At 39.9% G+C, this 22,461-nt stretch overlaps 1 protein-coding gene and 1 pseudogene across 3 annotated transcripts; both read right to left on the bottom strand.

The window, feature by feature from the left end:
- Nucleotides 1-5,391: 5,391 nt before the first annotated feature.
- On the bottom strand, nt 5,392-15,630 carry PARP2 (poly(ADP-ribose) polymerase 2). 3 transcript variants are annotated; one of them, XM_014844503.3, is made up of 16 exons: nt 15,452-15,630; nt 14,306-14,467; nt 13,907-13,977; nt 13,014-13,064; nt 11,377-11,473; nt 10,848-10,923; nt 9,855-9,957; nt 8,958-9,120; nt 8,561-8,699; nt 7,477-7,540; nt 7,261-7,395; nt 6,853-6,980; nt 6,611-6,710; nt 6,140-6,238; nt 5,780-5,904; nt 5,392-5,661 (listed from the first exon to the last, which is right to left on the bottom strand). In XM_014844503.3, the coding sequence occupies exons 1-16, from the start codon at nt 15,498-15,500 to the stop codon at nt 5,502-5,504; spliced, it is 1,722 nt and encodes a 573-aa protein (XP_014699989.1). In that variant the 5' UTR covers nt 15,501-15,630; the 3' UTR covers nt 5,392-5,501. The 3 variants fall into 3 exon arrangements, with proteins under 3 accessions (XP_014699989.1, XP_070360044.1, XP_044621167.1); XM_070503943.1 differs by lacking the exon at nt 13,907-13,977 and having other exon boundaries at nt 15,452-15,557; XM_044765232.2 differs by lacking the exons at nt 6,611-6,710; nt 6,853-6,980 and having other exon boundaries at nt 15,452-15,618.
- LOC123283584 (U6 spliceosomal RNA) lies at nt 11,660-11,760 on the bottom strand (annotated as a pseudogene).
- Nucleotides 15,631-22,461: the final 6,831 nt, after the last annotated feature.

Here is a 22,461-nt window from a genome sequence, read left to right as displayed (position 1 = left end):
ACTAAATTCAGCCCACACTCAAGGGGAGAGGGATTATGCCGGGGTCCAGCCTCGGCAGAGTCCAGGTTCCCGTGGGGGAGATGGCGTCAGCGAAAAACTGAGGTAGGGGAAAATAAAGAGGACGTGAGACTTGGGTTGGTGTTAGCAAGTCCGACTTTACTGTGCACCAGTGTCGTTTATATATTTTTCAGGATTAGTACAGAAATAGTTCTACAAATATTCTCAGAGACATAAGGAAGTAAAAAACGAGCACAAGAATATTTATTAGCATTCTATTCTATAGAGCATAAGGTTAATGGTAGTCTTCTCTGCAATTAACTAGTGTTTGTTGTCTCTAAGCTAAAGGAGATAGGTACCTAGGCATCTGTTGTAATTCATGGTAAAGTTAAATCAAAGAGAGAAGGTCCAGGCCTCCAGACAGGACAGCAGTCCGTCTGGTTACATCCTGGTGGAGCCATCCCTGCCTCCCTCAATCATTTACGCCATTAGTGTAGATGGTTAATGGGAACAAAAGGCGACTCCAAGGTGTCTTATCCCCAGGGCTATCTGCATTCTCAGCGGGCAGTTAAACATCTTTACATTTTCGCTCCCTTTAGGGGGTGAAAGCATTCCTTTGTCTTTTAGATTGTGGAGCTAACAGTCCCTTAAGCACACTGCCGGAGAAAGTATCATTTTGTTAGTAAAGTAAAGGGCTGAAAAGCTAAGCTAAACTATATATCTTCAAGAATAAAGAACAGAAATAAGTATAGACATAACCTTGCTAGAAAGCATGCAAATAATTCAGAAAATATCAGGGGTGTTGGCCGGCCATTCTTCACCGAGGGGCATCCCTGCACCCCTCGGCCCTTCTACTCATCAATTATTTATTATTTATTGCTTTTAGGAGAAAACCTCTATAACATTTTAACAGAAAGCAGAAGGTCAAGAATAATATATAGATACTTCTTGATCATCCAATTAACCAGCAAACTTAGAAGGACGATGCATATATATTTAGACAAAGAACTGGAGGGAGAAGGAAACGTTAACCAGATAGAGGCCATAAACCTAATTCGACATCTTATCTGGGCAGGATTCCTTTCTGCTTGTCTCAAATGGGACTGTGTGCTCCTCCAATAATTAACTGAAAAATATCTTGAAAGTTACCTGCAGGTGGTCACATTCTCTTACTATATCTAATTTTCCCAGGAGGTAGTGCCTCCCAAGCAGCCACCCAAAGGAGTGAAAACTGGAGGTTAAGAAAGGAAAAGGAATGAAGGGCAATTAGAAACAGCACAGGTTTCAGAACTATGTGAGGGGCCGGCCGGTTATTCTTCAACAAGGGGCAACCCTGCACCCCTAGGCGTTAATCGGCTGGACGCTGTCAAACAGCCGATCAAATGATGTAGCCACGGCTCCCGGCAGGATTAAACCTCCAGGAGGGAGAGGTATCAAAGAACTTATGGTCGTATGTGAAAATCACCAAGGTAATTAATAAATTTTGAGGTAGGTTTTTGAGACCACACAAATATCCTGTTTCACTGACTAATTTTAGCATTCATCCATCAATCTTGACAGCAGAAATTATTACTGTGGTTTTCTAATGATTTTATATTTCCCTTAGGCCTTCTACATTAATTGAAATTTTTCTGAAAGGAATATTTATCCCTCTTCCCCATTTTTTCATTCATGGAGTCATTCATTTACATCAGTTTGGAATCATGAATATCTATTTTACTCTTTGGGAACCTCTTGAATTTTACTACTCAAACTTCATAATATGTATATTTCAATTCATCATTTTTGGCCAATATTTTTATAGGAAAATATATATCACAAAAATTCAGAACATTTGTAAAGACATAATTCAATTTCACCCTTTTAAAGTGTACAATTAGTGGTTTTTACTATATTCCAATGTGCAACTATCACCACTAATCCCAGAACATTTTCTTCACTGCAACAAGAAACATTGTACCTGTTAGTTGTCACTCCCCTCTCACCCCTTTCTCCAGCCACTGGCAATCACTAATTTGCTTTTTGTCCCTATGGGTTTGCCTATTCAAGATATTTCATATAAATGGAATTGTGCAACGGGTGGCCGTTTGTGTGGCTTCTTTCACTTACATGTTTCCAAGGTTCATCCATGTTGCGGAGTGTATCAATACTTTATTTCATTTTATCGCTGAACAATATTCCATCATATAGATAAACAACGTTTTGTTTACGCATTCATCAGTTGATAGACTTTCTGGTTGTTTCCATATTGCTTAAACATTCATTTAAGTTTTTGTGTCAACAGTTCTATTCAAGTTCCTTGGTTATACCTAGGAGTGGAATTGGTGGATTACATGGTAGCTCTGTTTAACTATTTGAAGAACTGCTAAACTATTTTCCTAAGCAGCTGTGCCATTTTACATTCTCACTAGTAATGCATGAGGGCTCTACTTCATCCAGATCATCGCCAACACTTGTTATTGTTGGGCTTTTTTTATTATAGTCATGCTAGTGGGTGTGAAGTGTTACCTCATTGTGGTTTTGACTTACGTTTCCTTAATATCTAATGATGTTGAGCATCTTTTTTCTTTTCTTTAAATATTTTTTTTCCTTCTCCCCAAAGCCCCAGGGTACATAGTTGTATATATGTTTAGTTGTGGGTCCTTCTAGTTGTGGCATGTGGGATGCCACCTCAGCATGGCCTGATGAGCAGTGCCATGTCTGCGCCCAGGATCCGAACCGGTGAAACCCTGGGCTGCCAAAGTGGAGCATGCGAACTTAATGACTTGGCCATGAGGCTGGCCCCTGAGCATCTTTTCATGTGCTTATTGGCCATTTGTATTTCTTCTTTGGGGAAATGTCTATTCAAATCCTTTTCTTGGTTTTTAATTGGGTTGTCTTTTTATTGTTGAAATTGTGAAAGTTTATTATATATTCTGGACACTAGATCCTCATCAGATTATGATTTGTGAACCAAAATATTTTCTCCCATTGTATGGTTTTTTTTTTTTTTTTTTTTTTTTTACTTTCTTCATAGTCCTTTGATGGAAAAAAGTTTTAAATTTTGATGAAAACTAACAGCTATTATTTTCTTAGGTTGCTTGTGCTGTTGGTGTCATATCTCAAAAAATGTTGCCTAATACAAGGTCACAGATTTCCCTCTGTTTTCTAAGAGTTTTATAATTTTAGCTCCTACATTTAGGTCTTTGATACTCTTACATTTAGGTCTTTGATACGTTTGAATTAATTTTCACATACAGTGTGAAGTAGTGTTCCAAACTGATTACTTTGCATGTGTATATTCAAGCAGTCCCAGCACTATTTGTTGAAAAGAGTGTTCTTTCGCCCATTGAATAGTCTTGGCATCCTTGTTGAAAATCAATTGACCGTAGATGCAAGGGTTTATCTTTGGACTCTCAATTTTATTGATCAGTATATCATCTTTATGAGAATACCACACTGTCTTATTGCTTTGCAGTAAGTTTTGAAATTAGGAAGTGTAAGTCCTCTAACTTTGTTCTTTTTCAAGATTGTTTTGGCTATTCATGATCCCTTTACAATTCCCTATGAATTTTAGGTTTTTCTTGTCCATTTGTGAAAAAAACGCTGTTGGAATTTTGATAGCAAGTGCATCGAATCTGCAGTGCTTTGGGGAGTCTTGCCATCTGAATATTAAGCCTTTCAACCCAAGAACACAGAATGTCTTCTCATTTATTTAGCTCTCCTTAAATTCCTTTCAACGGTGTTTTATAGTTTTCATTGGACAAGTTTTGTACTTCTTTGGTTAAATCTGTTCCTAATTATTTTCTTCTTTTTGTGTGTGTATGTATTCTTTTAAGGTTTTAATTTATATTAGATCATGTAACCTGCAAATACAGTTTTACTTCTTCCTTTTCCATCTGGATGCCTTTTCCTCCCCTCTTTTCTTGTCTAGTTACTATGGCTAGAGCCCTAGACATAGTTGAATGGAAACGGTGAGAGTGGACATCCTAGTCTTGTTCCTGATCTTGGGAGGATCTTCCTGTGGGTTTTTCATAGATGTCCTTTATCAGGTTAAAGAAGTACCCTTTCATTCTTAGTTTGTTAAATGTTTATCATAAAAGAATGTTGGATTTTGCTAAATGCTTTTTCTGTCTCTAATGAGATGGTCATGTGATTTTTGCCTTACATTGGCTGATCTTCATGTTGAACCAAACTTGCATTTCAGTAATCAACCTCACTTGGTCATGGTGTATAATCCTTTTTACATGTTACTGATTTAGGCTTGGTAGTATTTTATTTTCCATTTCTTTTTTTTTTTTTTTTTGAGGAAGACTGGCCTTGACTAACAACTGTGCCCATCTGCCTCTACTTTATATGTGGGACACCTATGACAGTATGGTGTACCAAGTGGTACCACGTCTGCACCCAGGATTCAAACCAGCGAACTGCACGGAAGTGGAACATGTGCACTTAACCGCTGCACCACCGAGCTGGCCCCTGCCTTTATATTCTTAAGGGATATTGGTCTATAGTTTTCTTCCCTTGTGATATCTTTTTCTGGTTTTGGTTTCAAATTGCCTCATAGAACGAGCTGGTAAGTATTCCCTTCTCTTCTATTTTTTGGAAGTGTAGTCTACTTCAGTTTTAACAGCAGCATAGTATTTCAATGAATGAATATACTTAACTAGTTCCTTATCTATGGATCTTTTGCATATAACAAAAACGCAGTGACAACATCTATGCAAACATATACATCTGTAATTTTCAGGTCAAAGGGTGTGTACATGTTAAATTTTGATAGATATTGGTAATCTGGTGTCTAAAAAGTTACTGATTATTGTTTTCATTTAAATAAGCTTCACTGTTATCTACGGAGGTGTGGTGTGTGTATCTGTGTTGCATGTGTTTACAAGTAATCAGGAAGTCTTTGGATGTGACTTGGACTTTGGTCCTCTCAGATGGAGCAGGGTAGGTAAAAGCTCATTCTACTTCTCTCCTTTCCTCCCCGAGATATATTTAGGCTTAGAGAGAGTTCTCCGAGTGTTCCCCAAATTTCTGGATATCTGCTGAATCCTAGCACGTTAAGTGGTAGGAGACCTGCTCTGCAGTTGGTAAACAGGGGAAAAAGGCAAGTGAGAAGATCTGGATGGGAAAAAAGGGAATAATTCAGCCTTTGCTGCCTCTACTCTACCTGCAATAATACTCAAAAAACTCCAGTTTTCAGAAAAATTGAATGAAATGGGGAAAAGCATCAGTCTCCATTACCACCCCTCACTGCAGAGAGGCTATTCTGCTGTGAAAGAACAGGATCCTGAGGAACATGCAGCTAGCTGTGGGATACAGAGCATGTGTCCTTTCTGTCCTTGAAATAAAGATATACTAACATCAGAAGAAGTACGTGCTGGGAGAAGTAAAGCACAAAGAAACCAGCGGTAGATTTGTACTATTTTTATTACATAAAGTATCAGAAAATTCAAAAGTACAAAACTGCTTATTTTCTTGCTTGAGGATCATATCTTCTCTGGTTTATTTAATATCAACATTCACCACAACTGCAAGAAATTAAATCGAATCTTTAGAAGGTATCGCATACGGACCTGGTTGGGGCTGTAGACAATAAATTCATTGTAATTGAGGGTATAACCCTCTGGATTCAGAATTCCTGTTTCACTTGCTGGTCCTAAGGGCACTGTACTTCCATTCCTGCCAAATGAAAGAGAGTGTATCAACAGCTGCCTCTGGTTCAGAAGCTGGAATACAGAAAGTAGAGTCTTATCTGGCCAAAAGAAGTCTTCTGGCCTTCCAGGCTCTGAGTACTTACAGGGTGGTGAAGCAGGCAGGACTGGGAGCCATCTTGCCCAATCCTTTGGTGCTGTGTTTTCCTTGAAGTAACCCTTCGGCCTCAGGATTGGCCTCTAGTAGCTCATTACACTGACCTAGAGCGACCTGCAAAACCAAAGATCTTTGCCCACATCCTACTGAGAATCGGATGGCTTTAAGGCCAAACAGAAAATTCTATCAATACTTTCTTCCCCTACTCCATCAGAGGGATCCAGGGCAATTTCCAATTCCCCTCTAAAGCTCTCCCAGGTGAACCTCTTGGTTCTGGGCTCAAACTTTTCTCTTTGGAAAAACAGGAACTAATAATAAACTGGAGATCACAGATGTGTTCCTGCCTCACCTCTGATAAGAGCAGCAGTCCAGTATCCTGTAGGTGAGAGGCAAAGCAGTAATTGGCACTCTTGGAAGACATATCAGCAAAGTAGATTCCTTTTCCAAACTGAAATATATAAACAAACACTAAGGTCAGCCGCTTAACTCACTATGTTAGAAAAGAGGCTCATACCATTGACCTTGTGTTTTCATTATCTTAAACACAATATAGACCCTTCTCCATTTCCCCTCAAAATTCTGTTCCAGAGAAGGCAGCTGCATTGGTGAATCTCTGCTTTCTGGGGAGAAAGGAGGGATATCTTTAGGAATTTAAAGAAAGAGGGACGTAGTAAGAAATGTCAGGGTTATCAGTGAGCTCGTTGAATTCTTTAGGGTACCACCTAATCCTAACCTAGGGAAAAAACGGAAAAAAAAGGACTGATAAAATTATTGTATCCTTTTCCCTTGTGCCTCCTTCCAGGGTTCAATTTCAACTCACCATGTAACCTGTGATGGGAGCTTCAGGTGGGGCAATTCGAAGCCCATGGCTCAGGATTCCCACCCAATTACTCAGCCTGGAACCATGCCATAGCAGCATCCTAAGGAAAAGCCATTATTATTGTACTCTCTATTGCTCTCCTGCAAACATAGGCCATAAGCATAAGCCATCCTTCTCTGTAAGTTCTGTAACTGTACTTTGGGCAAGGGAGTACCTTCCCAAACCCAAAGCTAAACTGAGACCTGTTATGAAGGTCCTCTCTGAAGGTTTCTTTCTCACCCTCCTTCTCTACTTCAAAAACATCCAGCAAGGTCATGGTATAGTCACTGTGTGTGGGAGCATGAGTAGACTGTAGGTACTGGGAAATCACCTGTGAAAAAGAATGAAGGAAATGGCTCATGTGGACTCAACAAGAGACCACACTGAGCTGAAGAGCCTCACAGCTTCTGGTATAAACTGGCAGAGCTTTCTGCTCCTAAATGGTCTCAAAAGGCAGTTAGAAAGACCTCTGCCTCCCCAAATTCCTAGTAAATAGAAATTCTGCCCTATACAAAAGTTTGCTGTTAACCAGGAGTCAGAAAACACTGCGGTGGGGGTGGGAGTGGGGGATGGGCCTTAAAGGTAGGAAAATAAATTATCGTTTTCCTTACTTTGAACTCACAACTGTCACGGTCTAGAGGGCGCAAGGCACAATGTAATTTTCTATAGTGTTGGTCCAATGGGTGTTCTGGGCTTTGCAGCTCTGTCTTCACCAGCTTCATGGCAATTTCAATATCTCCCAAAGCCTGACAAGATGAGATACAGAATCAATGTGGGAGGGACCTGGGACAAGAGATTCAATACTTCCCAATCTATACACATCTCACCTCTAGCAGCTGTACTTTTTCTGACAGTTCTTTCTCTGTCCGGATTAAAGGAGGGGTACGGAGTCTAAGGATAGAGATATGACCAATAATGAGTCCTCGATGTGTGGCCAAAAGGCACATGATTAAAAATAACAGGCTAAAGATAGGTCCTTTAGAAAATAGGCATAAGAAACTGGGGTTTTCCAACTGAGAGGAAGATCTGTAAAGAGATTTTAACTTACAAATATATAAAGAGATATGATGTATATACTCTGAGTAGGATAAAACGAACTGTACAGGTTTTGACATTTGGAAGTAGAGTTGAAATCCTTTTTTTATGGGATCATTTTTTTTTTTTTTTTTTTTAAAGATTTTATTTTTTCCTTTTTCTCCCCAAAGCCCCCCGGTACGTAGTTGTGTATTCTTTGTTGTGGGTTCTTCTAGTTGTGGCATGTGGGACGCTGCCTCAGCGTGGTCTGATGAGCAGTGCCATGTCCGCGCCCAGGATTCGAACTAACGAAACACTGGGCCGCCTGCAGCGGAGCGCGCGAACTTAACCACTCGGCCACGGGGCCAGCCCCGATGGGATCATTTTTTAAATAAGCTATATTGACACCAATAAGGAATAGTTTGGATATAGTCCTGTCTAGAAGCAGAAGTAGACCTATTGACCACTCAGGGTTATTTCTAGGTCACAGGGCTGTATAAAGCAATAGAAGGAATAAGCACCAGAATACAGAATCAATAAAGATAAAATGTATTTTATAGACCTAATACCATTTGAGTTTACAGAAATGGAGTTAGTGTGGTTAGAATAGGGGTGATGTGCCTGAAGGTATTTTACTTGTTGGATAGCTAGACCCATTCTCTTGTGAGTTGGTAACTTTCACTTGGTCAGAGAATATGTTGTAATCAGGCCAAAAGATTGCATCCCATCCTCATAAGCTGATTAAATAGGCTATCTATAAATCATTTTGGCTCTGTATCTATTCAAGATGATCATCTCCTTAGAAATAAGAGATTAAAAAGATTATAGTTGCTGCTGAGTGATGTAAGGGATATGGTTAGGTAGAAGATCAAAGTGAAGAAATAGCACAGGTCTTACCCAAAGTCATGTGGGATCCTAGTATAGAATTCATTGCATGCTTCTGTGAGAGCTCGTCCATGCTGGCCAGCTCGAATACAATCCTCAATCTTCTTAAGCGACTGGTAACCTGCCTTGATTTGTGCCACTGTCAGCTTTCCTGCAGGCCCAGCCAGGGATCAGACTCCACAACTAGGGTCCCATCCTATAAACTGTATTTATGTCCCTGCCCAACAAAGACTCTCACCTTTCAACTTTCAAAATAGCCCCCCCACCACACATACAAGCTTTCACCCCAAATCTCTTTTTCTTCAGTCAGTAATATCAGCAAGCTTTAAATCATGACAGTGATGAAATATCCTGTTAGAGGAACTAGGAAATATGAAGAAAGAATGTAGGATAGAATCTGAAGTCCTACCAAGTGGGGCTTTCTTGGTATCATATTTCATTTCTACCATCATCTCTTCCATGGCCTGGACATTACAGATCAACTTTATCAGCTCCTGGACACGAAGATCTAGCTGTGACTCTGGTTTCAAGGGGGATTTAAGAGATTCCTCTTTTTTAGTTTCCTCTTCACTCTATGGCCAAAAAAAAAAAAAAATCATAAAATCTTGAAAGGACCTGTTTCAAGCTCCCTGTAAGGACTGGCTCTACAATATCCCAGGCAGGTGGACATCAGTTAGCCTCTGCTAGAACACAGGCTCATTCCACAATTAACCTAGTTAGAGTACTCAGTGTGACTTCTGCCTTCTTGTCCTATTTCTGCCTCCCATAGTAAAACACTCAATAAGTCTAAAACGCCCTCCTAATAAGACGTCTTTAAGTATGTAAAGACAGCTAGTATATCTCAAATCTTCTCATCTTAAAAGACTAGTATTTCTCCATTTTTCAGATATATGACAGTTTTCAGCACCCTAGTTGCACCTCAGTTTGACAAAATTAATTTTTTTACTATGGTGTATAACGAGAAGTGAAAATAAGTTTAAATGTAGTTTTATCAGTTTGACTATTTATTACTCCTCTCTTGATCTGTAACATTAAACTTCTGGAAACAAGACCTAAGATTTAATAAGAACCTTAGCAAATAACAGAGATTAGAGAAGTACATTCTATCCTCATTTTATAGTCCCTTCAAGACTACAAAAATCGGTAAAAGTTACCCCTAAGGGAACTGTAATCTCTACTTAGGTGGGAAACAGCAAGCCTCAAGATATCCTGGTCTGTTCTAGTTTAGGACCTGATCTAAGCCATTCTGCTAGAATTCACCCTGGTTAAGAGGAAACAGTTTTCCCCTCAAACATACAGAGTTTACCTGAATAGTGGTGGAATAGTCCATCTGCAGCATATCATATTTGCCAGGCACCTTCTCAAACTTCTCACGACCCTCCCAATTGTTTTTTGTTTTGTCAAGGAATCTGCAGAGTCGAAGGGGGTGACAAAATCTTATAAATAAGGGTCTACTACTAAGGATAGGTTTACCATTGTTTCCTTAGACAGAACATCACCAAACTTTATTTTGCATAGCAGAGCTCTTTCACATATCAACATTCCATAAGTTCGGACTGTAAATTAGAACCCTGAATGGACAGAAAAGCTCTGGAGACAAAGGGAACAAAAAATTGGAAAAAGAGGACCTTCGAGCTTCCCAAAGGCCCCAAAACACCACAAAAGTCATTGAGATTTCAGATAAAAGATCCCTATCCAATCCCTTTCTCTGAAAGAAATGTTCCCAGAGACTCCAGAAAGTTCTTCACCCATATCATAGTAAAATAAATTTTTTTTTTTGAGGAAGATTAGCCCTGAGCTAACATCTGCTGCCAATCCTCCACTTTTTGCTGAGGAAGACTGGCCCTGAGCTAACATCCATGCCCACTTCCTCTACTTTATATGTGGGATGCCTACCACAACATGGCGTGCCAAGCGGTGCCATGTCCACACCTGGGATCCGAACCTGCAAACCCTGGGGCCACCAAAGCAGAACGTGCGAACTTAACCGCTGCGCCACTGGGCCGCCCCCAGTAAAATAACTTTTTAAACTCTAGCTGGATATTCTCATCCCACTTTCCCCAAATTTCCTAAATTGTTGGTCATGTACTAAATATATTAGAGTCTTCTGTTTTTAAGTCAATTTCAAGGTTCCAGGTGCTATCATGACTAACTAATGATGCAGTTTGGTGTTCCAGACATAGATTTTCACAGCGGAAAGACATTAACATTTAGGCCAAATCACACTTATTATAACATTCTTAAAGAAGAAACATCCAAGAAGAAAGGTATTTTTTGGTACTCATTTCTTAGCACTCACTTCTTCTGAAAGATTTCCTTGGCCTTGTTGAGGTCCCCTGAACAAGCCACCAAGCTGTGCTGCCCCACTTTCCCAACTGCAAAGTAAATGTCACACATAAGATGGTTCCCTCCCACCCAATCCAATAAGAGTTTCCTAATAGTAACAAACTAGCTCTCTCAGGTCTCTCTGTTTAGCATCTGACAAACGGACAGCAAGGGGAGAAGGGAAAGGTGAAAGAGCTCAGGGAACTGATCCTGTTGATACTAGTTACCTGCTAACTGCCATAGCCCCTGAGCAGCACTAGCAGACTAATCACAGGCGAGTTCTCAGCCTCAACAGGCTTCTCTTAGCTTTTCCAATGGAAACTTCCTAATGAGGATGCCTGCCGATCCTTAATTTCAAGAAGCACAATTTGATTCTTAAGCCCCTCCCACGTTATAGAGTCTTCATTCCACCAATTTAAACCCAGAGGATCTTTTGACCACTCACCAAGCTGAGTCTGGCATTCTGAATGTCAACTCATAAAATCCATAATAAAAGTCATTACCTCGGCCCCATCTCATCCAAACACTGAAGTTCCTCTGGGCATCATCTTCTAACAGTTGAATCACATAGTACTTGTTGTTGTTGAACTGAAGATTGGTCTATGATAAGTTAGAGAAATACAAACATACAAGAAGAGAGGCTTGCAAACAGCCACATAAACCAACAACTCTTCCGTAGTTACAGTGCCAGTAACTGCTGTAAGGAAAAGGACAGCATAGGGCAAGAAAACCATGTTCCTATAAGAGTAAGGATATAAGGAAGGAATAAAATTTCTTTTTTTTTTTTTAAATATAGAATGCTTCACAAATTTGCATGTCATCCTTGCATAGGTGCCATGCTAATCTCTGTGTCATTCCAATTTTAGTATACATGCTGAAGTGAGCACAAGGAATAGAATTTCTATATTAAACTTTGGATTCTTAGAAATTAAAGCTGGAGCCTGGAAAGTTCCTAATACCCTCTACTCAACCTCAAATACCTTACATTGATTGGTTTCTATTTTTTCCCGCCTCAGCTCCCTCCATAGATATTTTCTAGGCCCTATGTGCTTTTCCAGCTCCCATTCCATTCACAATTATTATTTCCCAAATGAAAACAATTTTGATGTCCCAAAGGTCTGTAACTATTATGCTTACTTATTTAGACAACTTACTCTTTAATAGTTCTAACTGCAGCTTTGGTTTGTTAGCTGCAGCAGTTGGACAATGAGCTGAGAGCAGGCAGCGTTAGGAGGGGAGAGAGGATAGGCAGCAACTACTGCCACATCTGTCCCATACCTAGCATGACCTGACTTGGAGATCTTCAGAGAGAACGTGACTACTATCTAAAAGGAGGTCTCCCACAAGTAACTAACTCCGAGTGAAAAGATGGAGTGGTCCATGATAAGGAACTGCAGCTTGGCTGTAAGGCTGAGGCCTGGGTATCCAAACACTCTTCTTTGTTAAGCTGCCCCTTCCTACCTCCTGCCTACTCACATTATAAAGTCACAGGATGTTAGAACAAAAAAGGGCTTAAGATCTTTTCTATCTGCTCATGATACTTTCAGTGAAAGAAGTAGTAACAAAGGAATACTAGGTAGTTGTTAAAATTATATATGATGGATTAATAAATTAAAACATGAAGAGATATTCAGGAAATGTATTATCCAGGCAAATTCTTATTTATTTGAAACAACAAAAACAAATAAAGAGAAAAAGGTTATGTTAAAAGAAAAAAATAATAAATTTAACTATATAAAAATTTAAAACTTCAATCAGGGCAAAAAGCATACCATAAAGAGAATCAAAAGGCAAATGACAAATTTCAAAAAGATACAAGCAATTTATATTATAAACGAAGGACTATTCTCCATATCATATAAAGTTCCTTGAAGCCAGTAAGACAAAGACCAACAGTCTCTCAGAAAATGTGCAAAATAGAGAGTTCACAGGTTCAAGAAAGCATGAAATCTGCAAAAAGATCTGCCTCTCACAGAGGACACCACTATCAGGTAGAGTGCATGAGGGCTCAGTACTTGGAAGTATGAACCACTAATGGCTAAGATAAGGACCTTCAGAATTAAAGGGCTGGGCATTGGGACACTGTCATCAATAATTATCAAGAAGAAATTCCCATAAATAGAATGGCTCCTCACCTTACCTGATTCAGCATGGCATCATAGACATCATTCCTTTCACAGTACACATGGGCCTAGAGAGAAAAGAAAACAGTGACATTTGTATAATCTCAGCCCTGATGAGATCCTAAGTGAGGCTCTAAATTTTCTTATGCCTCAAAGTGTCATTCTCCAGCACCGCCAACATCCACCTTTAAGGGAAAGAAATGCAAAAGTATGTTGTTCTAAACATAACCTGTTATGCCTATAATGAAAACATGTAGCCTTTTTATAATTACAGAAATACAAAGGTTTCACTTAAAGGAAAACTGCTCCAGAGGAAGCCTTTATTTTTTTTTTGAGGAAGATTAGCCCTGAGCTAACATCTGCTGCCAATCCTCTTCTTTTTTGCCAAGGAAGACTGGTCCTGAGCTAACAGCCGTGCCCATCTTCCTCTACTTTATATGTGGGACGCCTGCCGCAGCATAGCTTGACAAGTGGTGCATGGGTCTGCAACTGGGATCCAGGCCGGTGAATCCTGGCCCGCCAAAGCAGAACATGTGAACCTAACTGCTGCACCACTGGACCAGACCTGGAAGCCTTTCTTTTGTATTCTTCAAATACTTTTCCCATTTATCAGTAACTCATGCCATACAGGGCATAGTTTCACATTTCTTCCTCAATAATCATAATTTTCTAATTGAGAAAGAGAATGAGGTGTGGAAGTCTGATGACAATCCAGAAGTTAACCATGTTCAAAACACTGATTATTAACCCCAAACTCCATGACTCCCATCTCTTAGCCTTGGAGAAAATTAATCACTAGTAATATTTCAGAGAGGATTCCTAAAATGAATACTAGCAACGTTCCAGATGAGAATCTCAATAACAACAGAACACTGCTCTCTAAGAAATCAACAGCCGAGGAGTCTCTCACCTTCCCCACCTTGGCTGTGCACTCTGGGTCCACTGGAACTTTGCCTTTAAACAGCAAGGTCCTCACAGACTCTGAGGAAAGACAGATATGCACTATGGCTATTTGTACTGGAGTCAAAAACAGCTGTCATGGTTAGACAGAAACCTGTCATAATTAACTTTGCCCTTCCCAAGCAATCTTGATATGCCCAGGCCTAAATCCACCTCAAACACATGAAACTGAAGATTCTGAGAAAGTAGACTAGTCCTGTGGTATGCCCCAAGGATAGAAAGTTAATTATGTCTTCAAGAAAGGAAAGAACGAGAGTTGAAAGAACAAGATATCCCCCACCCTCATCCCTCCCAGAGACCCTCCTGGTGGCCCATGCCCTCTGTCCCTGGCCTACCACAAGAAGCTGACCTTGCTTGTCTTCTGCCTTTTCCTTATCAGTCTTTCCTCCAGCCACAGGCTCCTTTTTCACCCCCTGCCTCGGGCATCTTCGAGATTTCTTGGCAGGGGGAGGGTCTTTTGTAGCTGTGTGGCCATTATTAACTCTTTCGGTTTCATTTAATGCTACAGAAGCTAAGGGCAAGAAGAATGGGCAGAAAAGCAAAAGAAAGAACAAGTACAAACTGAATATGATCCTACTCTGAGAAAAACATCTTTCTAAAGAACTGGTTTGGGACGGTTCTGTAAGTTTACAAAGAAATAACTCTTGATAACAGTCTGAGTAATCACTTCCTAAACTGCTATTCTAGCCAAATAAAATAAAAAACATTAGATTAAAATGTTTAAAAAATGGGATACAATACAATAAAAATAAAATAAAAGGGATCCCAGGGCTCCTGTGAGCTCATAGCCTGAGGCACAGTCTCATAGCCTGCTTATCTCTTCTGTTTACTTGTGCCCCAATACACCGTCCCCCAATACCTATCATCAAACTACCTAGGGAGGTATGAGATAAGGGTTAGTAGAGTGCTCTGGAGTCTCTGCCTAGCTTAGGGCCCAGCTCTGTCTCTTCTAGCTGTGGAACCTTGTAGAAGTTATTTCATCTCTTTGTACCTCAGTTGCTCCAAATGTAAAATCCAGAGGGTGACAACAATAGTACCAAATCTGTAGGGTGGGCCTATGCGTTTAAGAATACAATACAATACACAGTATGAGATCTCATCAGTTCTAAGACTTGCACTTTACTATCTCTGAAACTGGGATGCATTTCACAATACATGACATACGAACAGTCATGTTCATCATGTTTTAATTGGAAGCATTTTTCCTTTCTTAGTGGTACATAAAATAATGATGTACCTTACAATTAATTTTTTAAAGTGGATGACATTAGGTATTTACAACAGTGCTGGCACTATGTCAGTTGTTACAGGTCCACAATTCTGTAATCCAAATAGCTCTGAAAACTGAAATTTTAAAAGTTTAGAACCAAAACTAGCTTGGCGGCCAAGCGAGGGTTAGGGGGCGACGGAAGGGGGAGGGGCTAGAGTAGAGGGCGCCGTTGCCTTTCCGACTTCCCGCCCCACAGCATTCCGCCCCCGACAAAGAGCTCCGAACCTCCAGGTCGACTGCTGTTCCTCCCCCGCAACCGCCGCCGAGCCGCCATGGAGCCCGAATGCTGCCGTCATCAACTCTCTCCCAGGAAGCGCTTGCCTAGAGTCACAGCGCGGGAACACCCGGCGCGCGTGCGTCCAGGAGAGATGCCCACAGGGTACAGGAAAGGCACGCCCCGCTATGTTTGCATGTCGCTGTGCATTGTGGGAAGTCACCCTATTCGTGAAATGGCTTTAGATCTGTGAGTCTTATAAATGCCGCCGTGAGCTGTTTTTCCCCATAGGGCGGAGGGAAGCTCATCGGTGGGGCCACGAGCTGAGTGCGTTTACGTCACTCTACCCCTTGTCCCTTGGGAAGGTCTGAGACTAGGGCCAAAAGCGGCCCTAACAGGGCCCTCCCTGACCTTCAGGGAGGTGGGTTCCCAGAGAACGGGGCTCCGCGCGAGGGCAGACTGGGCAGGAGATGCTGTGGACCCCGCCCTTGGGGAGGGGCCCGGCGGATGCCTCCTTAGCCGGAGCTTGGAACAGACTCACGGCCAGCGAAGTGAGTTCAATGGCTGAGGTGAGGTACCTGGTACTGGGGCCTCATAACCTAATTCAGACTACTCTCCCCCGTCCTCTTTTGAGGAAGAAAAAAAAAAAAAAAAAACATCAGTAATAATGGTGGACGAGGTAGTCAAGATTACTTGTGGCTGAGAAGGGAGTCAAGAAGTATCATTAGAAAGAATGCGCTGTTATATACAGCAGAAGCACGGAGTGGTGAAAGTTTGAGAAAAATTGAGTTTGACTAGGAAAGAAGGAAACAGGGAGGGGATGTAAGGGGGCAAGGAAGCTACGAGAATGCATATGAACTTGGGAGCCACTGAAGGCAGAGAAACCCGGTCATCTCAACTTTAGAAAGATATTTGGTGACATTAGGTCAGGGGTTCTCAAACGTTTAGGTGCCACCACCCCACGGAGAGTGGAGGCAGCGCACTTAACGAGCGGATCCCTGATTCCCCATCGCAGACCCCCTGAAACAAAAACTGAGACTGCGTTTTTAGCAAGAACACCAGGTAACTCTGATATTGGTGATTTTCATTACATAGGTAGGTATAGATGTATATATTCATTACTTCAACAAATATTGGACACCTCGCTGCATTCTGCGGATGCAATATTTTAGTTCAAACAGACATAGTTCATGTCTTCATGGAGCTTATAGTCTAGTTGAGGACAGACATTAGTCAAATAATCACACAAGCAAAAGTAAAAGTACAGCTTGGAAAAGTTCTATGAGGAGAAGCATACAGTACTAAGGGAAGTACAAATGGGAGAGCAAATTGGGGAATTCATCATTAAGGAAATGACAGTTGAGCTGTATCAGAAGAATCAGTAAATGAAGAGGGAGGCACAGAGTGGCTGGAGCAATGAGAGCAAAGTGAAGTGTGATGTGAGATGAAGTGGAACGACAGTCAGTGCACGCAGCAAGCCAGACCTTCCAGGCCAAGGCTAGAAATTGTGCTTTGTCCTAATATGGCTGTGTGTGCAGCATGAACTACAGATGGATTAAGGACGAATATTAAAAAATAAAACTTGTAGGGGCTGGCCCGGTGACGCAGCGGTTGGGTTCGTGCTCCCTCTTGGCGGCCTGGGGATTGCTGGTTCGGATCCCAGGCAGGACACAGGCACCACTCCTCAAGCAGTGCTGTGGTCGGCGTCACACACGTAAGGTAGAGGAAGATGGGCACCGATGTTGGCTCAAGGTCAGTCTTCCTCAGCAAGCAGAGGAGGATTGGTAGTGGATGTTAGCTCAGGGCTAATATTCCTCAAAAAGAAGAAAAGAAAAAGAAAAAAGAAAAGAAAAAATAAAACAAAGCAAGAAAACTCTTAGGCAGAAAATACACATAAACATCTTTTAGACCTTTAGGTAGGGAAGGAGTTTCTTAAGACACACAAGTCATTGAGCATAAAAGAAAATATTGATAAATTTGATTATATTAAAATTAAGAATTTTTGTTCAGCGAAATATGTAAAGTTTAAAAAGAAGAAAAATAAATTCTCATTATTTGCATGTGATTTGATTATGAGCATAAAAAATCCAGAAGAAACTACAGGATAAATTTTTTAAGTTAATAGGAAAGCTTAGCAAGGCTGATAGAAAATAACATATAAGAATAAATTACATCTTTATAAAAAAGCTTCAAAGTAGAAATAAAATTTTTTAAAAGATACCATTTATAACAACATCAAAGCATATCAAGTATTTGGAAATAAATGTGATGAAACGTAGGTACTCAACCAATGTTTGTAGGATTGAATTGGATTGGTTAATCTGTTTCAGCAGTAAATCAAAGCCTGTTGCATCTGACTTAGCTATGGCACAAATAGCCTAGACTCATCTAAAAGGCATTAATCTGGAGATAGGAAAAGGCAATAAAAATGGAAAATTTATTAAAAATAGCTAATACTTAGTAGAACTTTGTGCACCAGACACTGAGCTAAGTGTTTTACATGCATAATTTCGTTTAATCTTCATAATGATAATAGCTAGAATTTATTTAGTGCTTACTATGCTATGAGCTTTACATACATTATTTAATTCTCACAACAACCCTACAGGGTAGGTATTATTATTATTCCCATTTTACAGCTGAGGAAATTGAGCTTTAGAAAAATTTAAGTAGTTTATTCAAGGTCACACAGTGTATTTGTTTGCTAGGGCTGCCATAACCATGTACCACAGACTGGGTGGATCAAACTGCAGAAATTAATTTTCTTGCAATTCTGGAGGCTAGAAGTCCAAGATGAAAGTGCCAGCAGGATTGGTTTCTTCTACTGTCTCACTCCTTGGCTTGTACGTGGCTGCCTTCTTCCCTGATCTTCCCACATATGGTCTTTGTGTGTGTCTACGTCCTTTTCTCCTCTTCTTATAAGGAGGCTAGTGATACTGGATTAGGGCCTATTCATATGACCTTTTCACATTAATTACTACTTTAGAGGCTCTACCTCCCAATACGGTAACATTCCTAGGTATTGGAGGTTAAAACTTCAACATAGGCATTTTGAGGGGGGAGTCATAATTCAGGTCATAACACACAGTTTCTAAGAGGCAGGGTCAGATCTGGGTAACTCCAGATTTTGTTCTTATCCACAAGACTAACATATTCTTCATTTTCATAGCAGTAATTACCATCCTACACACACACACACCCACACCCACACCCACACACACGAAATTTCTTTTTCTTGAGTTTTTGATTTCTTTTTTGTCTTTATTTAGTTATTTTTTTATGGTGATCAGAATAAGAATTACTGAAAATATTTTTTGAAGACATGACTATTTTGTATCTGACTACAAAAAAAGTATAACTAAAATAGTATTAAAACATATCATCAGTGGGGCCTGACTGGTGGCATAGCAGTTAAGTTCACCCGCCCTGCTTTGGTGGCCCAGGATTTGCTGACCCAGATCCTAGGCGTGGACATATGCACCGCTTATCAAGCCATGCTGTGGCAGGTGTCCCACATATAAAATAAAGATGGGCATGGATGTTAGCTCAGCAAAAAGAGGAGGATTGGTGGCAGGTGTTAGTTCAGGGCTAATCTTCCTCAAAAAAAAAAGTATCATCAATAACCAGAAGAAACTGTTTAACAAATGTGTGGTAGATGATACTTTTCTTAGGTTTTAAACAAAGCAAGAAAATGAGAAAAATAACATATTTGACTGCTTATTCTAGAAAAGAAAATGAAAGAACTTGAGACAAAGCCCAAAGGAAAGCTACTGAGTGTTTAAAAGTTGAATTAAATGTGCTTAACATATAAAGAGCTGTCTCAAAGTCACAAGAAAAACCAAAACCTCTGTAGATAAGTGGACAAAATATATGAATAAACAGTTTGCATTATGTTAAGCAAATACATGGAAGAAATATTCAGGCTCACATAGCATAAAAATGCAAACTACTATTCCGCAGGACAACTGGCCTACTCTCTTCAATAAGTTATTCTCATAAGAAAAAAATAATAAGGTTGGCACTGTTCTAGATCAAAAGACTTTTGAGGCATAACAATCAAATGCAGTGTTTGGTGTTTGGATGCTGGTTTAAACAAGTCAGCAATGAGACCTTTGGGAGCAACTGCGGATATGTAGATATGGACTGAGTATTAGATGATTTTGGGGAATTACTTATTAGATATGATAATAGTATTGTAGTTATGATAAAAAATGTTCTTAAAAAAATTCATGCTAGGGGCTGGCTCAGTGGGTGGTGGTTAAGTTTGCCCCCTCTGCTTCCACAGCCCAGGGTTTGCTGGTTCAGATCCCAGGTACAGACTTAACATTGTTCATCAAGCCATGCTGTGGAGGCATCCCACAGAAAATAGAGGAAGATGGGCACAGTGTTAGCTCAGTGACAATCTTCCTCAGGCAAAAAAAGGAAGATTGGCAACAGATTAGGGCCAATCTTTCTCACCAAAAAAAAAAAAAAGTGTGCTATAGTATTTAGGGGTGAAATATCCTGATATCTTGGAATTTGCTTTAAGATACTTCAGCCAAAATAATCAAATGAAGCAAATTTATCAAAATACAGACAATTGTTAAATCTAGGTAATAGGCATGTAGGTATCAGTTATATTCTTTTCTCTGCTTTTCTGTATGCTTAAGATTGTCATAATAAATTGAAAAATGTTAAGGAAGAAATGATAAATTAGTCAAAATAAGTATAACTGAAGAAACGAGCTAACTGTGCAAATCAAGACTTCATTTCCTTTTTTTTTTTCAATTTTAATTTTTTTTGGATGTACATCATATTTCAAATTCTGGATACCTTACATCATGTTCACCACCCGAACACTAATTATAGTGCATCCCCTCACATGTGACCCTAATCACCCCTTTTGCCCTCCCCCCTCCCCCCTTCCCCAATGATAACCACCAGTCCAATCTCCAATGCTATGTGTTTTTTTTTTTTGTCGTTTTTATCTTCTACTTATGAGTGAGATCATATAGTATTTGACTTTCTCCCTCTGACTTATTTCACTCAGCATAATACCCTCAAGGTCCATCCATGTTGTCACAAATGGCCGGATTTCGTCCTTTCTTATGGCTGAGTAGTAGTCCATCGTGTATAAATACCACATCTTCTTTATCCATTCTTCCCTTGATGGGCACCTGGGTTGCTTCCAAGTCTTGGCTATTGTGTATAATGCCGCAATGAACATAGGGGTGCAAGTATCTTTATGCCTTTGTGTTTTCAAGTTCTTTGGATAAATACCCAGCAGTGGAATAGCTGGATCATATGGTAGATCTATCCTTAATTTTCTGAGGATACTCCAAACTGCTTTCCATTTCCTAATAAGTAAACATTTTAGGTGACATTACTGGTTATAATATAATAGTTCTAAGGTTTATTTGAATTTTCTATTTTATCTGTAGTCTAGATCAATATATCATAATGATGGGAAAATGGTCATTAAATGTAGAAAGTACATAATTTCTGGGAAAGTCTGCATATTTCAAAAAGTAAAATCATTGAATAGCAGGGATTTATGATAACCAAGATTAAAACAAATAGGGCTTTAAAATAGAAAGAGACTCTTCCTAATTTTTTGTTTGGGTATGTATTGCATTGGACTGAGCAATTAGCACCCATGTCCTGGTAAAGAGTCACTAAGTTCATGCATAAGATCATGCAACCTCAAATGGCTGAAGCAATCTATAAATAGTTATGAATTATTTTCTTTATTGGATTCCAAGAAAGCATAGAAATACTTTCTAGTAAAATTTCTGAAATCCTAGAATATATAAAGTACATAAAATATAATGAGAAGTAGCAGGAGCAGAAGAAAAATGAAGAGGGAGAGAGAGGAGGAAAAGAGAAAGGGGAAAAGAAGAGATAAAAAATTTAAACACCAATATTTGTAGAGTGTAAATGTGAATGTACTGCTTGGCCTTTTAATTATTATATTTGTATGTTTTTAAGAAGCTTAAATCATTAGAGAAAAACCTGAGCTATCAACTGTTGCCAATCTTCCTTTTTTTTCTGCCTTTTCTCCTCAAGTCCCCCCAATGCATAGTTGTATATTTTAGTTGTGGGTTCTTCTAGTTGTTGCATGTGGGATGCCACCTCAATGTGACCTGACGAGCAGCGCCATGTCCGCGCCCAGGATCGAAGCAGTGAAACCCTGGGCCACCAAAGTGAAGCACGCAAACTTAACCACTTGGCTGCAGGGCTGGCCCCTGAAAATCTGATATTTTAAATTTGTGATTTTAATTAAATATTTAAAATTTTTGAATATTTATTATTTATAAGGCAAATTAAAGCAAGATATCATCTCTGTGGATCTACCAGCAATACACATATTGCCGTGGCATCATAAATTTGTTCAACTTTTGGAAAGCAAAATTGTAGCAAAGTTTCAGGAGATCCCCAGAGCATGACCAATGGGGAAGAAAGAGGAGAAGAGGTATCAGCATGGGTACTGATGTGATAAGATGGGAAGGGGAAGGAACTATAGATCCAGAGAAGTAGGAAGGAGTTAGTGGAAAAGTCTGGCGAAGGATTGTGGTTAAAGCAAAGGGGACTAAAATTCATCCCGGGTATCTCAAGGTCAGGGACTTTGTGGAAGAAGGAAATGAGTTCTATGAAGAACGGATGCAGAGAAATATAAGTCCAGGACCAGCAGAGAGATGAGCAGAGTAGATAGCACAGGATGTGACTAGAGGAGGGATGAGAAGGGAAGTTTCTGAAAGGGTGTTTTCGGGGGGAGATTTGTTTACTTTCTTTTGTTTTTTTCATTTTTGTATATAATGGTACCATAAAGAATTGGGCATAATGGGCTAAATCTGTGATACTGTATAATCTTTATACCATTTGGTAACTTTAGATATGTAACCACCATGAATTCTTCCACAAATTCAGGATGTGTGTGGAGGGTGGGGAGATTGTTGTTTCTGAACACCTTACTAAGCATGCACCTCTCTCCTCCCCTGAACTGTCCAAGGATACTTAGGCCAGTGTTTGGGGAGGAGCAGCC

Source organism: Equus asinus, chromosome 2 (genome assembly GCF_041296235.1).
Source record: "Equus asinus isolate D_3611 breed Donkey chromosome 2, EquAss-T2T_v2, whole genome shotgun sequence".
NCBI lineage: Eukaryota > Metazoa > Chordata > Mammalia > Perissodactyla > Equidae > Equus > Equus asinus.
Note: the sequence above shows the minus strand (reverse complement) of the source record. Positions and strands in the feature narration are given on the sequence as shown.

What these genes read in the sequence shown, in the direction of transcription:
- PARP2 (XM_014844503.3), bottom strand. Translation starts at nt 15,500, where the DNA reads ATGGCGGCTCGGCGGCGGTTGCGGGGGAGGAACAGCAGTCGACCTGGA. An exon ending in AAGGAAATCTTTCAGAAGAA is followed by an intron (nt 9,958 to 10,847) that starts GTGAGTGCTAAG and finishes TCGACTCTGCAG; the next exon opens with ATTCCTTGACAAAACAAAAA. An exon ending in GACTGCTGCTCTTATCAGAG is followed by an intron (nt 5,905 to 6,139) that starts GTGAGGCAGGAA and finishes TTGGTTTTGCAG; the next exon opens with GTCGCTCTAGGTCAGTGTAA.